At 43.1% G+C, this 15465-nt stretch overlaps 1 protein-coding gene across 1 annotated transcript in view; it reads left to right on the top strand.

The window, feature by feature from the left end:
• Galntl6 (polypeptide N-acetylgalactosaminyltransferase like 6) overlaps positions 1-15224 on the top strand; it is a 1088908-nt gene extending 1073684 nt beyond the window's left edge. The window contains exon 13 of the mRNA XM_052752327.1: positions 13883-15224. Coding sequence (XP_052608287.1) covers positions 13883-14050 — 168 coding nt within the window. The 3' untranslated portion in view covers positions 14051-15224. The remainder of the gene's footprint in view (positions 1-13882) is intronic.
• The last annotated feature ends 241 nt before the right edge of the window (positions 15225-15465 follow it).

Below are 15465 nucleotides of genomic sequence, written 5' to 3'. Positions count from 1 at the left end.
ATCGGTTGCAGTGCTCAGCAAGAGGTTACACTCTGCATATTTATATAGCAAGCAAGGTATTTATACTCAATCAGGAACATGCCCAAGGCTTAAAATGGAAAGTTTCTGAAATATCTCATCTTGGTCGATGACTCAGACCTATGTAGCACACCTGTTTTGGAAAATTCAAGGGCTGCTCAACACCTAGAGGAAAAAAACACACAGATGGAGAGCTCTCTGGATCCCTGCTCAGCTACAGTCCTTGGCCTCAGGAAAATGGGGTGGTCTACCAGGTCACTAATTTTTCTGAGGTTGTTTTGGAGTGTCCCCCTTTTTATTACCATATTTTAAATTACATATTTATGGATTAGCCTAAAGGATCATTACCTGAGCGTTTGAGGGAATCCTTAGGACTACCTCCAACAGTTAAGGAAGAGGAAGCCTTGATTCACACCCATCACCTGAATTCCCGTAACCACTGAGGTGCTATTATGTGCAATGTACAGGGGAGGATACTAAGGCTGGCACAATTGTGGCGAAGCCAGCATTCAAACTCAGATGAATCCAGCTTCAAAGTCTCTATTCACTTCTCGGCTGCGCTCTTAAGAAACAAGATCAATAACCCCCAGGAGAGGTACCCAGTGTCTGTTGAATTTAGTGCTACAGACTCCAGCTAATCTTTTCCAACTACGTGGAGATTTCTTGGAGAAAGAAGTTGGCTAGTATCTACCTCCTTTGAACAGTTCAAGGTTGTGGTCAGACCCCGCTTCCTGGTCCATTATCAACAATTAGCTCTCAGCTATTCTTAAATGTGTCTCTTTGCTACACGAAAGGAGAGGGGCATCCCTATGTTATAATATTGTGACCATGGTTGTACGCAGTGTGTCTCGGAACAGCCCGCCAGCGCCCTGCGTGAGAGGAATCCCGACCTTGGTTCTCTTTTGCCACCAGGGGGCTCCCTGCTGCAAGAGCAGCCACCCCAGTGAAAACATTTAAACCATTATTCCACAAGAAACTCTTTTCTCCTCTTCTGTCCACACATCTGCTCAGTCACTACTACTTGTTCCTCCCTTTGCCCAGCCATTGTCTTCAAATACCCCTCTCTCTGTCTCTGTCTCTTGTCTGTCTCTGTCCCTGTCTCTGTCTCTCTCTGCCTGTCTCTGTCTCTGTCTCTCTGTCTCTCTGTCTCTGTCTCCATCTCTGTCTCTCTCTGTCCCTGTCTCTGCCTCTCTGCCTCTCTCTGTCTCTCTGTCTCTCTGTCTCTGTCTCTCTGCCTCTCTCTGTCTCTGTCTCTCTCTGTCTCTCTGTCTCTCTCTCTGTCTCTGTCTCTTGTCTGTCTCTGTCTGTCTGTCTCTGTCCCTGTCTCTGTCTCTCTGCCTCTGTCTGTCTGTCTCTCTGTCTCTGTCTCTGTCTCTCTGTCTGTCTCTGTCTGTCTGTCTCTCTCTCTCATACACACACACACACACACACACACACACACACACACACACACACACAACACACCCTTTGCCCCTGCTACAGCTCCTGCCCTGGCTCCCATATTACTCTCCATCACTATGATGGCTTCCTAAAGGATCTCCCTGTCCTTCTCACGGTGAACTTTGTTCAGGGGGAGTTTCGCAAACATCTGGTCATTACATTCCTCTGGTTTATGGGCCACTTGGTTTCTCACTGAGTAGAAGACAAACACATTTCACCTCTCACTTCTCATCCAAACCCTTCAGCATCTGGTCAACATAACAGTCAGGCTCTCTTAAGTCTTAGTCCAACTTACTACAGCCTGGCGAGAGTAGTGGCGCACAACACTAATCCTAGGACTCAGAAGACAGAGGCTGGAGGATTTCCACGAGTGCAAGACCAGCCTAGCCTGGACAACGTGTCCTCTCCTTGACTCTGTGAGCCAGGGCTACCAAGTGAGACCTTGTCTCAGAACAGCAACAAAAAAGCTTAAGGCTATTTCCCCTCCACTTTCATGACATCACTACTCTAATGGGGATAATAATTAACTGATAACCATGTAAAGCGTGGAGCTGAATTTCTGATGGTAGTCCAAATCCCCATCTGTGTGGGTGACAAATGCACTCTTTACATAGGTCACAGTGTCAAAGTGTAACCTAGCATGCCACATCACTGAAGCAGATCTCTGTTGAGTAACAAGAACCGCTGCCACCCTCGCCAGATTGGAAGCTGTCGCCCATAGCCTACGCCTTTCACACGAACATTTTATTGGATGGCCTGTAGCTTGTATCTTATTTTAAGTGTCCCCAAATATATAACCTAAATTAAGAAACTGAGCACAAGTCATTTATTTGAGGTGACTGCAAAAAAAAATATATTCATAAATATGAGTGTGTGTATGCGCATTCGTGTGTGTGTGTGTGTGTGTGCGTGTGTGTGTGTATAATACTAAAGTTTCCACTATCTCACCAAATAGCCAAATAGAAAGCAAACTCATAGAAATCAACTAACTTAATCTACCATATAGAGGTATATCTAAAAGCCCACAAACACGTCTCTCTTGTCACTACCAAAACTTCCCTCCAGCTGTGCAGATGTGGTGGAACACGCCTGCAATCCTATCAGGAGGCAGAAGCAACAGGATGGCTATAAGTTTAAGGCTAGCCTTGTTCTGTATAGCAAGTTCTAGGCTAGCCAGCCAGTACTAAAGAGGGAGATTGTATGAAAGAGGGAGGGGGATGGAAGCAGGAGAAGGAGGAGGAGAGGAAGGGGGGGGGAAGAGAAAACTTTCCCTGAGAGACTGGGTATAAAATAAGATGTAGACTGTAATCACCTCTATTCAAACTTGCTCAGGATCTCATATTTAGTGTAATCAGAAGAATAAAGAAGTTTAAAGGCATCAGGATTTGAGAGGAAGAGAATAAATGGACTATTCACAGATGATGTGTTTGAGTATTTTGAAAATCCAAAAGACTGTGCAACTAAACTATTAAAATTGAATTAGAATATTTAGCACAGTTTCAACAGGATGAAAACAATTATCTCTACTTGGGCAACGAAAACTAGAACATGAAATGAAAAAGCAGTTCTTTGTAGTTATCATAAAATGCTTAAGATAAATAGTTAAGTTCAAGTCTGGGGGTGGGGGAAACATCAAGGCCTCCATAGAGAAAGCTGCCAAAAGGGACTGGGTTGTACTTCAGTTCTTGCCTGGCATTTGTGAGAGGAAACTCTGATTTTGTAGTTGCTCTCTAGGATGTTCTTAAACTTTAATTCTCATTTAAAAAAAATACTTTTAAGTTGCATTAAACAGGGAGTAGAGATAAGAAAGTTAAACTGATATCTATACAACTGACCCATTAGTTTAAAGTGAGTGAAATTCTTGGTATGTGTCAACATTTGATGACTTCTTTTCACTTACATGCTAGGCTTTGGTCTCTACATCATAAAATCATGCTGGTCCACAAAGATGCCAGATGGGAGGCATCTGCTAGGTTGAAGCATTCTAGTGAGACAGGACTTAAGGCCCAAAATGACTACAGTGTCCACAATTAAGTTAACAAAGAAGGGATGCGGTTCTACTCGGCTTCTGATTTTTGAAGCATTTACAAGATGCTAAATGTGTGGTCACAGTTGAAGAGTTCAACTCTTCCAGGTCAGCCCATCCATTCCCAACACTCCCTCTTGCTGGGAAGGTCTTTGCTGGCCTGAGGCACTCTAGGGATTAAGTTTAATCCATTTTGCTCCGGACAAATGAAAACTATTTGGTAATGTCTGCCTGTTCACTAGTCTTTACTTCTGAGGAAGTAGTCCAGTTTCCAGAGTCTACCCTTCCCATGACTTCGCTTGGATCTAACTCAGTCTCCTGGGCATTCCTAGAGCAGCAGTTCTCAACCTGTGGGTCGCAACCCCTTGGGGGTCAAATGACCCTTTCACAGGGGTCGCCTCAGACCATCCGAAAACACAGATATTTACATCATCATCCACAGCAGTAGCAAAGTTACAGTTATGAAGTAGCAATGAAAAACAGTGTTATGGCTGGGGGTCATTACAATTGAAGGAATTGTATCAAAGGGCCGCAGCATTGGGAAGGTTGGCCACCACTACTCTAGAGAGTCCTAGAAGATAGCGTACAACCCAGAAAGGCGTATAAAACTGCCAGTCTGCTTTAATCATGGAACACGGAGGAGTGACTGGCCCCCCTTTGTTTAAGCCTCTATCACCTCTTGCTGTAACCAGTGTTGCTGTTAACTTAAGCCTGAGCTGACTGGTTTTCTTGCTTAATTCATACACTTGGCTTTTTAATTAGCTCTTAGCATTTAAAAATACTAATAACCTCTTTCTCTTTGCTACCCTGACACCTCTCTCATCGTCTACCTGTAATAATTCATCTTTTGTATGTGTGCAGTTAGCCATTTGTTTCTATTGAGTTCTAGCTCGTGGGTTGGAAACGTAGCTCAATAATAGAGCAGATTCTTACAATGCACAAGGCCTTGAGTTAATTACCATCATACCCCAAAAATAGTAATAAAATTTTTAAATTCAAAGTTTTACCTCAATCTGGATTTTGACTCTTTGACCCAACTTAATAGCAATTGAATTACTTTATTATTTTCCCACGCACAGTTGAATCAACACACATTTAATGCCTTCATCTGAGTTAATTACCTCCCGATGCACAAATTCACTAGCGGAGCCCTCTATTATATATCAGAAGTGGCACTGGACGACCCATGAGCACCGTTTGAAGGAATTTCCTTACCAGGATACAAATTTACCTAATACTAATAATCTCTCGTAGGCCAGTGTCCTCCAGCTGGACCATCAGGAAACAAAGACTTTCAAAACATTTTCTTGAAAACCAGATGCACAGTGTCTGCTGTGGCCACTTCTGTGGAATAGAGTGACTGGGCTCCAATGACGGAGTCCCTGTACCCTAAGAGGATTTCATTTCCAACTGACAGCTTAGCTACCTTATCAGAACAGAGCAAAGCTAATTCCCAAGAAGGCCATACGTCTACTAAGCAATGAAGCTATATTGTCATGGGACGTGTGACATCCACTAGTCTACCCTGTGCCAGCAGGAAGTGGCAATATAGAGAGGTGTGACTTTGTTTTTCAACAATCAATCTGGTGGAAAGAGGATTAGTCACTGGGAAAGCACACATTTACTCTACTGGTGATCTCTTGGTGAAATCGGTTTTAGGAGTGTTCTACTTAAGCTTTTTCCTCCAAGCTGAAAGTCAGTCCTGGTCACCTGTAAGGACCCTTGAGAACCAGCTGAGGGTTGTTCTGAAAGCGAGAAGGAGAACCTTTCAAATAGGGCCACCATCCAGCTCTGGTTTTGCCTATGTGTCTCACCTAGCTGAAGTCAGTTGGCTGGCACGGTGTTCTAAGGGGTGCCATTTCAATTTAGCTACAACCCCATTGCTTAACATTTTCCCTAATGTGCTTAACTGCCACTCTGCGTCAGTCTGAATTAGAAAGACTCTATCATAGACTATCCTCCTGCTCTTATAGAATGCTGAGGTGAGTGCTCGCCAGGATCTAAATAGCCACATGGAAACAGAGCTTGGTGATTAGAGCTCTGAAAGACTCGTGAGATTGTTGATGAGGACACATCTTCCGGTCTGAGCAGACACGGACATGGAGCCAGACTGCTAGTTGCCTCAGCCAAGAAGAGAAACGCTTTGCCACTCAAGACATTGAGGACATAGGCTTTGGCTCCTGGGGGGTGGGGGGGGGGGGGGGGGGGGGAGGGGAGTGCGCTGCCATTTGAGTCATGAGCTCCACTATGTGTCTTGGCACTGGAGCCTTGGAAGATTTGCTCCGTTTCTCTATTTCCTTGTTATGAAATGAAAATAACAAAAGCATTCACCTTCAATAGCTATTGCCATAGGTAAGTAAAAATTCATTGCGTTTAGAGCGTGGCACGGAAGAGTTCGATTAATGTTAGCTATTACCGTCCATGTTTTCAGCAAGCTATCTTCTGGCTTGATTTTAACACCCCAAATTGGTGTAGAGAAACGCGTTGTCTAAGTAGTTGCACTTCTATACCAAACATTTCTGTTCTATTTAAACTATTCATGGGTAAACATTAGAAGGGGAATTTCACAAAAGGACTGATCCGTCGGTGCAGTCTTCGTGTGTACCAAAAAGACATGTGGCACATCGTAGGGCTTAATTCAAATTTGCTGAAGGGATAATTGAGTCTAGCTTCCTGTTTCTCCGCATTCTGGTTTCTCAAGAAGTGTTTAAAGGGAGGAGAAAAGAGGAAATCTGGGTGGAGCACTTAGCACCATATGACACGTAGGGAGGCAGTAAACAGGGGTGTTATGTTCGTGAGACTCCAGGCAGGTTGATTGAGAGGACATAAGAGATATGAACAGAAGCAATAAGCTTGATTAAAAAAAATTTCTACATGTGGAACTTTGAGTTCAGCGGGAATACATATAAAAATACTTGCATACACATGTGCATACATTCATCCATCCATACATAAGGTTCCAGCATGCAGTGGATAGTTTTATGTCAACTCGACACACGCTAGAGTTATCAGGGAGGAGGGTGCCTCAGTTGAGAAACTGCCTCCATCAGATCAGGCTATAAGCAGGCCTTCTTTTCTTAATTAGTGATTGACGGGGGAGACCCCAGCCCATTGTGGGTGCTGGGGCCACCTGTGGATTCTATAAGAAAACAGGCTGAGCAAACAATGAGGAGCAAGCCAGGAAACAGCATTCCTCCATGGCCTCTGCCTCCAGGTTCCTGCCCTGCTTGAGTTCCTGTCTTGACTTCCTTTGATGATGAACTGTGATGTGGAAGCATAAGAGGAATAAACCCTTTCCTCCCCAAGCTGCTTCGGTCTTGATGTTTCATCAGAGCCATGGAAACCCAGACTAAGACATGGCATAAGATGACAGCATAAAGCACTGAGCACTACACAGGTCAGAGGTGTAGGGAAAGCTTCTCCAAATATATATATTTACATTTATATGAATCAATTTATCCCAAGACCATGAGGTAGGCAGAATCTTGGTTTTCTACAAGGAACAGAAAGAAGCCACCTGAAATGCATCACGTGAAGGAAAATGATGACCTGTGAAACCAGGTATCTGCATAGTGGCAAAACTATACAAGACAATAAAGGTCAGGCTAAGAATTTAGTTAAGGGAGAAGACATTGAATGATCATGGAAGAGGAAGGATTTAACACTTTGGAATTCTCTGCCTCCTCTCAGAGGAACTGAGGATATGCCTGGTGCATCACTATGCATAGCCCAGTGAATCTAGTAGGAAAGGCAGGGGACCAGCTGAGAGTGAGCTGTAGACAGCAGTGTCCCAACACACACACTGAAAACATCCAGAGGCATCACTTCTGATGGGCCGAATTAAACAATTATGCATGAGACCAATGTTCCCCTGTGAGAAATACAGCTTGCTGAAGAAAAAGTAGAAATGGGCAAACAATATGACTGCTTGTCACTATTTTATCTCTTTGGAAATTATTTGTATTTTCTCAGACGCCAACAGTGAAACTCAGAACTGGTTTTTCTCCCTTCAAGAACTCAAAGGATTGTCGCAAATCAACCTTGTTCTTCTCTACAATCTTGAAAGGCGGCAAAGCAGACCTTAGTATTGCATATCCTATCCCTTCCTCCTTTCTACTGAACTCACTTTACAGATTTAAAGGAAATGAATCACTGACAAACCAAATGACTGTCAGAAACTATCGCCATGGACAAGTCTGAATGAAAACCTCATCCCGTCAAGCCTTCGTTCCTCCATATTAGATACCAGAGACATCAACTATGAAGGAGTTCTCGCTTATAAAAGTATCTGCTTCCAACATATGCTGTTCTAGCATTTAAGTTTTCAATCATGTGTAAATTTATCAGAGGAACTCATGTAATTATCTCCATTTCATATAGATAAGCTTCCCTGACATCTTGACTAACCAACTGCTAATTGGGTATCAAAGCCTGGATATCATATAAACATCGCCAACTTACTATGTCTGAAACAGAAACTACTATCATTCCCACTTCTAATCCGGCTCATCTTTTATTTTCCCAGTTCAATCCTGTTTTTACTTCAGTCACTCACCTCCTCCCTCTACCACAGCCCCCACATCCCATTAATTATAACACTCTGGGCATTTAACTTCTCAAGTAACCCTCAGATCGTGGCCCTGGTTACCCCCAGCTTCCTTCTGTATCAGCTCAAATTTGGATGCTTGCTATAGCCTTCATCTGTTTTCTCGTGGTGTAACCCAATGCCTTTCTCCATGGTATCCTAAGCATAAATCCTCCAGTGACTATCCCCCAGTGCCGACATAGAGAATCAAGTCTTAGAATTGCACCCAAGCGTCTTCATGATATGGCCCTTAGCCTGCCTCTCAGACATAACCATCTAAAGTCCTTACTCTGTTGCCTGAATTCTGGTGATACCAAAGATTTTTCTGGTCACCATAACTTGATCTACCTAGCACTCCATCCCCTCTACCATTACCTCCATCATTCTGGTTTCTTTAGACTATTGACCCATGAAGGTGTGCTTAGTAACCACACTAGCCCTTCTCTCTATCTAAAAACTACTTCACTTGGGCACATGAATAGCTAATTCTCTTTCCTTCTGGCCCCATCACTATCAACTCAGATCCTCCTATTTCCCCCATTTTTATATAACATCATATTTATTATCTTCTTATCTTCATTGTTTATTGTCTATGCCCCTACATTTAGAATTTAAGATCACAATGTAAGACTTGAAACTTCGAAATGGTTAGAGGAAAGTATAGAGAAACACTTGATGATTTAGATTTAGGCAATGGTTTTCTGACTAGGACTCCTATAGCTCAGGACATAATAGCAAAAACTGACAGACTGGATGGCATCCAATTAGAAAGCTATTGTCAGAGTAAAGAGGCATTCTATAGAATGAGAGAAAAATATGCTAGTTATTCGTGTATAAAAGATTAATATCTAGAAAATATAAAAGATCCAAAAAGTAAGCCACCAAAAGCAAATAATAATCAAATCAATAAACAGGCAAATTAATTGAAGAGATTCTTCTCAAAGTACAAATTCCAACAAATTTGTGAAATAATTTTCATAAATGATGATCCTTAGCCACCAGAGAAATGCAAATCAGAACCACATTGAGATTCTCTCTTCTCCCAGTTGACTTGGTTCTCATCAGGAAAGCAAATGCTAGTGAAGACAAGGGTAACAACATGATACTGTCATCAGGAATGCAAATTAGCCCATCTACTGTGGGAGTACGTATGGAGGTTCCTCAAAAAACCAAAAATATAACCACGACACTATCTACCTGTATCTAGCCGGTTATATACCCAAGAGGTATGAAGCCAGCATGTACTGTTGTTCAAATCTTAGATGGTCTTTTAATAAAAAACCCAGAGCCTGATATTGGGGTGAAAGCTGGAAGATCAGAGAAGCAGAACAAGCCATAGCCAACCTCACCTCGTCAACTACTCAGCCCATCCTGTTTCCTCAGACTGAAAGCATGCAAGTCCTCACCCAAAAGGGTCTCAGCTGAACTGCCTTAGTTCCTGTTTCCTCATGCCTTGTATACCTTTCTCTACCCTGCCATCATTTCCTTGGATTAAAGGCTTGTGTGCTTCCCAGTACTGGGATTAAAGGTGTGTGCCACCACTGCCTGGCCTCTATGTCTAATCCAGTGGCTGGCTCTGTCCTCTGATCCTCAGGCAAGCTTTATTAGGGTACACAACATATCACCACATATACCACCATGTTTACTGTGGCCCTGTTCACAATAGCCAATAGATAGAATCAGCCTAGGTACCTGTCAAAAGATGGAAAGAAATTGTGATATATAAACCACAAAAAGGCAGCTCATGTGCCAGGGACAGGTCCTGATCCCACTACTAGAGGCCCCACAAAAAGACCAAGCTACACAACTCTTACCTAGATGTCCCTCTAGGTTGCCTTTGTCTCCTAAATCCTCTTGATTAAAGTGGGCGGCACTGTTGTGCAGTGTGGATAACTTGAGTCAGAGGGTACTTTTTTCAGGCTCTGTTTTGCCAGGATTTCAGAAAATATAATTTGGTGTTGAATAGCTAGCTGGTCTCAGACCAGATGGTTAGTACGTTCGGATGTTTAGAACTGGGGATGCTTTTCTGACTAAAAATAAATTAGGAGAAGAGGAAGCTATTACATAGTCACTTCTACGTGCAACATGGAGCCAGCCATTCTACATTTTATCCTCCCATAACAAACTTGGGTACGTTATCTGTATTTATAAGTACGTGAGCTAAGGGTCACAGGATTTAGTGCCTTCTCCAACGGCCGACAGCGAGCAAGTGGATGACTAGAACGCATCCAGCTCCCTGTACAGCCACAAATCTCAGGCCTTTTCCCAGGACAGTGCTGCCTCTCTCCAGCTGTGGCCTGTTTTGTTCTGAGAATCTTCTTCCTGTGAGCCTCTCTCTCTCTCTCTCTCTCTCATGTCTATTTTATTGCCTTTGTGTCTTTGCTGCTCTGTTCTTTCATGACCCCAAGCCCAGGCTGGAATGTTTGGAGCAGCTCACTCATTCTTTTAAAGCTATGTAAATACGGGATCTTATAAAGGGCAGCAGGGATGTGGGAATGCACAGGTATCACACAGATGCCAGTCAAGTCTGTGGCCAGCTTTGAAGCAGCGTGGCTTTCAGTGAAAAAGTCCCACCCACGCTCATCTGCATGTGCTGCTTGGTCGACACCATGAACTGATTACGAAGGGCAGCTCAGTAATCCTTAGACACTCCCTGCTCACTGGTATCTAGTTTTCTTAGACAAGGTGAAGTAAAGGCGACCCCGAACAGACAGGCCTATGCCATACCTTTTGTCAGGACTGGACCAAGAGCAAAGCAAAGACAGACCATCGATCATCACTTACAGAAGACTTTTATGGAACATCACACTTTCCAAAGTATTCACAAGTGTATGAAGGGCGGCGGCGGCGGCGGGGGGGGGGGGGGGGGGGGGGGGGGGGGGGGGGGGGGGGGGGGATGCTGTTCTGTTAGCAGCCATGACCCGATGGGATGAAGGGCAGGGGAGAGGAGAGCTGTCACGGAAGAAAAGACATATTCAGAGGACGATTACTCACTCCACTGACGTAATTTCAGCTAGCACACACGTGGATAAAGACATTTAGTAACCCAAAAGCCTGGCCCAGTAGAAGCCTATAGATAGCAATTATGTCACCCCCAAGGTCAAAAGTGACAAAGGTACACTCTGTTGAAGGCTGAAAATGTTCCCAGAAGCCTCATCTCTGTGGCCTTGCTGAGCACTCCGAAGACAAGGCGGGAGAGAGTTCAGTCTGTAGCCAGAGAACAATCAGTTGATCTCCTGGATATTGGGGAGGGCTTCTAGTTTTGACACCCTGTCATTTGTCTCTGTCGCGGGCGAACTTTGGAACAAAGTGCTCATTCAGTTTTATGACAGGGAAAGACTTTGGGGATGTGTCAACTTGCCCATCTTGTTGGACATCGGCTTCCCTGATGTCGACAGACACAAAGAGTCCCAGTTTCCTGTTAGGGTTAGGGTACATGCGTGGAAAACACATTCTGGAGTGTTCCAGTTGGCGCTAAATCTGCATAGCCTGCCTGGCTGTACCTGTGAACATACCTGTATCTGTCAGAACATGTGTTTCCACAAGGCGTTTGGAAACTGTGATCACCTGATGGCTCAGAAATGGATGTTCAGAAAAAATTAGTTTGCTTTTGTGTTTGTGCTAGCACGCAGACACGGGTGAGGATAAGGAACCAGAGGATACTCACTTTCTTTGCTGATTTTAGGGTTCATGGAAACGCATGTTTTTAAGGGGAACCTGGGGGTGTCTGGAGGTCTGCCTGAGCTGTTGGTAAAGGAAGCAGGAAGAAATGCTGTTAAAGACTGGAAGGAGGTGCATGTACATGTAACAGAGCAAGTTAGAATTTAGTGGGTCACACAGAATTTTCCTGGATGTTGTAGTTTAAGAACGGTCTTTGGAGGGCCCAATAGAAGGCTCCGTGGGTAAAGATGCTTACCACCAAACCTGACCTGAGTTTCATCCCTGGAACTCACATGGTGGATGGAGAAAACTGAATCCTGCACATTGTCCTCTCATCTTCATAGATACGCTGTGGCGTGCACACACACACAGGCGCATACACACTAAATAAATGCAAAAACCATAAAGAATGCTATGGGAAGGGATTTGAAATATAACCCAGTGGTACAGCACTTGCCCAGAATGCCCACAATTTGAACGCGTTTGATTCCCAGCACTATAGAAAGTAAAACCACAAAGGTTGTTTGAAAACCTAATAAAATATATTAGATCCATGTAGCTGAGCTGCTGGAAATGGAGGGTGAAGCTTGATGAGAAATGCTGCAGGGGAAAGAGGGAAACAAGGAAGAAAAATGCTGGCAAGGAGTCACAGTGATTGTGACATGGAGGAACCTGGATGCCAGGAGCCCGGGTGATCTTGAAAGCTGTGGTGAGGAGCTGAGAACAGTCTCCATCTTCCCGGCAGGTACCATCTCCCCCACAGAGAAAGAGAGTTCCCCAGAACCTTCCCCTGAGGTCAGACTGCAGGGGAGTTAGTGAAGAGGTTGGAAAGGACTGTAAGAAGACCTCAGGAGACTTCTGAATTCAAGTTCAGGAAATCCACAACAAGCTTTGACTTTAAAGAGTAGAAGAGACCTTTGTGTTAGGCACAGTCCTTTGTTTACAGTAAAAATAGAAACGTGGACTAGATTGCCCACATGTTGCCTCTCTCCTTCCTTATTTCTCCTTTCCCTTCATGCAAATATCCGGATCCTTCAAGGACATTAAATATTGGTTTGATTGAACCTTAATATCCAGGAACCCATAAATGTTTACAAAGGGTGGCTGAGAAACTCTTAATCTTAAAAGCACTGTGCATTTACTGTTCCTCCCTTGAAGGAAAGCAACCAGAACAACCAGAACCCCTAAACACTTCCTAAGCTAAATAATAAAACATTACTCGATGCTAAAATGTAAGTGGTAATTTGGGGACCTTTTCTCAAATGATTGATACTAAGCAGGAACGGGAGTGGGGTCATTTTCTCTCAGCTTTACCTTCTCTTCCCAGGTCCACAATAAAGAGGGGTGTGTTCAGATAATGAGTTTGCTCAGTACTTAAACTTTGTGCCCCCGGAAGTGAGCATCTTTTATTCACTGAGCTGTGAACTATCTATCTAAGTACTGAGGTGATTTATTTATCACAACTGTCTTGTAAGCAAATGATACCTCCTCCAGTTTACAAGACGTCATCAGAAGCATGCTATCTAAACTCCCGCAGCCTCCGTTGATGTTGGGTTGACGGGACTGACTCTCAAGCACTCACAAATCTGACGTTTTACTCGCAGCTACTGCCCCTGTACCACTCGTCCTCACCCCTTCATTCACCTTCCGGAGACAGCAGCTGAGCAACGGGCATTTCAATTTCAACATGGATTTCTCTTGTCTTTCTCAATGGGCAACCAGTGTGAGAACAGAAAAAAAATTCGCTCTTCTAGTTGGGTGTGTTTATTATTTCCTGTGCCCTCCACACAGTGTGTGTGTGTGTGTGTGTGTGTGTGTGTGTGTGTGTGTGTGTGTGTGTCCATGCCATATTTTATCCAAATGATTAGAAGCCCTTTATACTTGTAAGCAGCTAAACATGCAGCAAAACGCTCACTATGAAACTAGAAATGAGTGAATTGCTCTTTTTAAATAATTAATTAATAATTAATGTCTCAGCTTAAGTTGTTTTGTAAGTTATGGACCCTTTGAAATCTCATATTCTTTGACTTGAGAACTGGTTTAGTTAGACACTGGGTATATACTCAAATACAATCAAATATTTTGCATACATAAACTTTGGGCTGTAGCATTCGCCACATACTATATCAATCTTTTCTTTCTGATCCATCTAGGACAGAACACTATTTCATGCTGTGAGCAACAGCTGCATGGACTGTAATCCTGCAGAGAAGAAGATTTTCATGGCCAGATGTGACCCTCTATCTGAGACTCAGCAATGGATTTTTGAACATATCAACATGACTGTTTTAGAAAAAAATAGCCACCATGCCAGCTCCTAGAAAGGAAAGAAGAGCAATTCCCTACAGACTGTGAACTGTGTTGTCATGGGCGTCTGGGTCACAGGAGTCAGGAATAACATTTCCTAGATCCAGGAAGCCTGGTTGAAAGATGTGTAAACGCCATGTCGACGTAGGCTGTCTGGAAGAAGTTCCTACATCTGAAGAATTTGGCTAAGAACCTCACCAGCTGCTGCTGAGAACTCGAGACTAGCAGTTCCCTTGCTGGCCAAGGGTAAAGATTATTTAGGGACTGTTCACCATGACTGCTGAGTTAATCGATCCTAGCATTTCTCAGGTCAAATCCTGCAGTAGTGAGTAGCTATGAATGGATCCTATTAGTCGGGTGGGAGGGGGGTGGAAACAGAGCGCATGAATGCTCTGGCAACCTGAGGCTACCACAGGTCTAGAACTAGCCATGCTTGAGAGGTGAGCTGTACTCTTTGGTGCCATTCTCTGACTAAGAATGGGTTAAGCAGGTTTAACCCTTTAAAGTGCTGCAGATGATTTTAGAGTGCTCATACCATTCTGTTTTCTTTTGTCTTCTCTTTAAACAAGGGTCCATGGCATCTAAGACTTACATTACATGCTCTCATTCACATTTGCCATTCTCCTTTCAGGGCCTATAGTATCCGTCATGATCCAAACGAGTTCATGTTCCACCAATCAGCTGACATCTTAATTCAATGTCCTTGGATGAATCCAGTTAAAAACAAAAGCAAACAAACCAACAACAACAAAACAATACTCTCCTACCCAGTTACTCCAAAGATAGATTTCATAGAATCAGCAAAATACCACACACATACACATGTATGCATGCATGCACGCACACAAAAAAAGTTAGGGGAGAAATTTCTCTAGGAAATCTATTTTTACTTTTCTATTATTTTTAAATTTTAAAAAATCTGATGTTTGTCCAGTCATAACTTTTATTGAAGAAGGCATTGGAGTGGGATCCATGTAATTCATTTAGTCTATCTTAAATAAATCTTCACTCCAAGAGATGTGGAAATGGTTTCATGCACTTCAATTCCATTTAATCTGGCAAACTGAAAAGTGGTGTTATTTAATTATTAGTTTTGGAGCCCCACCTACCCATGGCTGAAAACAATGATGTTGTTTTATTTGGAAGTCCAGGAAAGGAATTAGTATTAATAAAGCCCTTCTGACACCATTTTCTGCTAATGGGCAATATTTCAGGGGTGTGAAAAAAAAGAAATAACTTCAAAACTAACTAAATTGAATATTTAATATTTAAATAATTTTTTGCTTTTCAGTAATGATAAGGGTGGAGAAAAGAGTGTGCAGGATTGAAGATGGATCTCTAGAGGGAAAATAACATCATTTGTTACATGTGCTCTGACTGTTTTAGGTACAAGGTGTTCATACTTGGTTTTTACTCTTTTTTAGTATAG

Source organism: Peromyscus californicus, unplaced genomic scaffold (assembly GCF_007827085.1).
Source record: "Peromyscus californicus insignis strain IS unplaced genomic scaffold, ASM782708v3 Scaffold_23__1_contigs__length_62951481, whole genome shotgun sequence".
Lineage (NCBI taxonomy): Eukaryota > Metazoa > Chordata > Mammalia > Rodentia > Cricetidae > Peromyscus > Peromyscus californicus.
The sequence above is the reverse complement of the archived record's forward strand: the minus strand, read 5'-3'. Positions and strand labels throughout refer to the sequence as shown.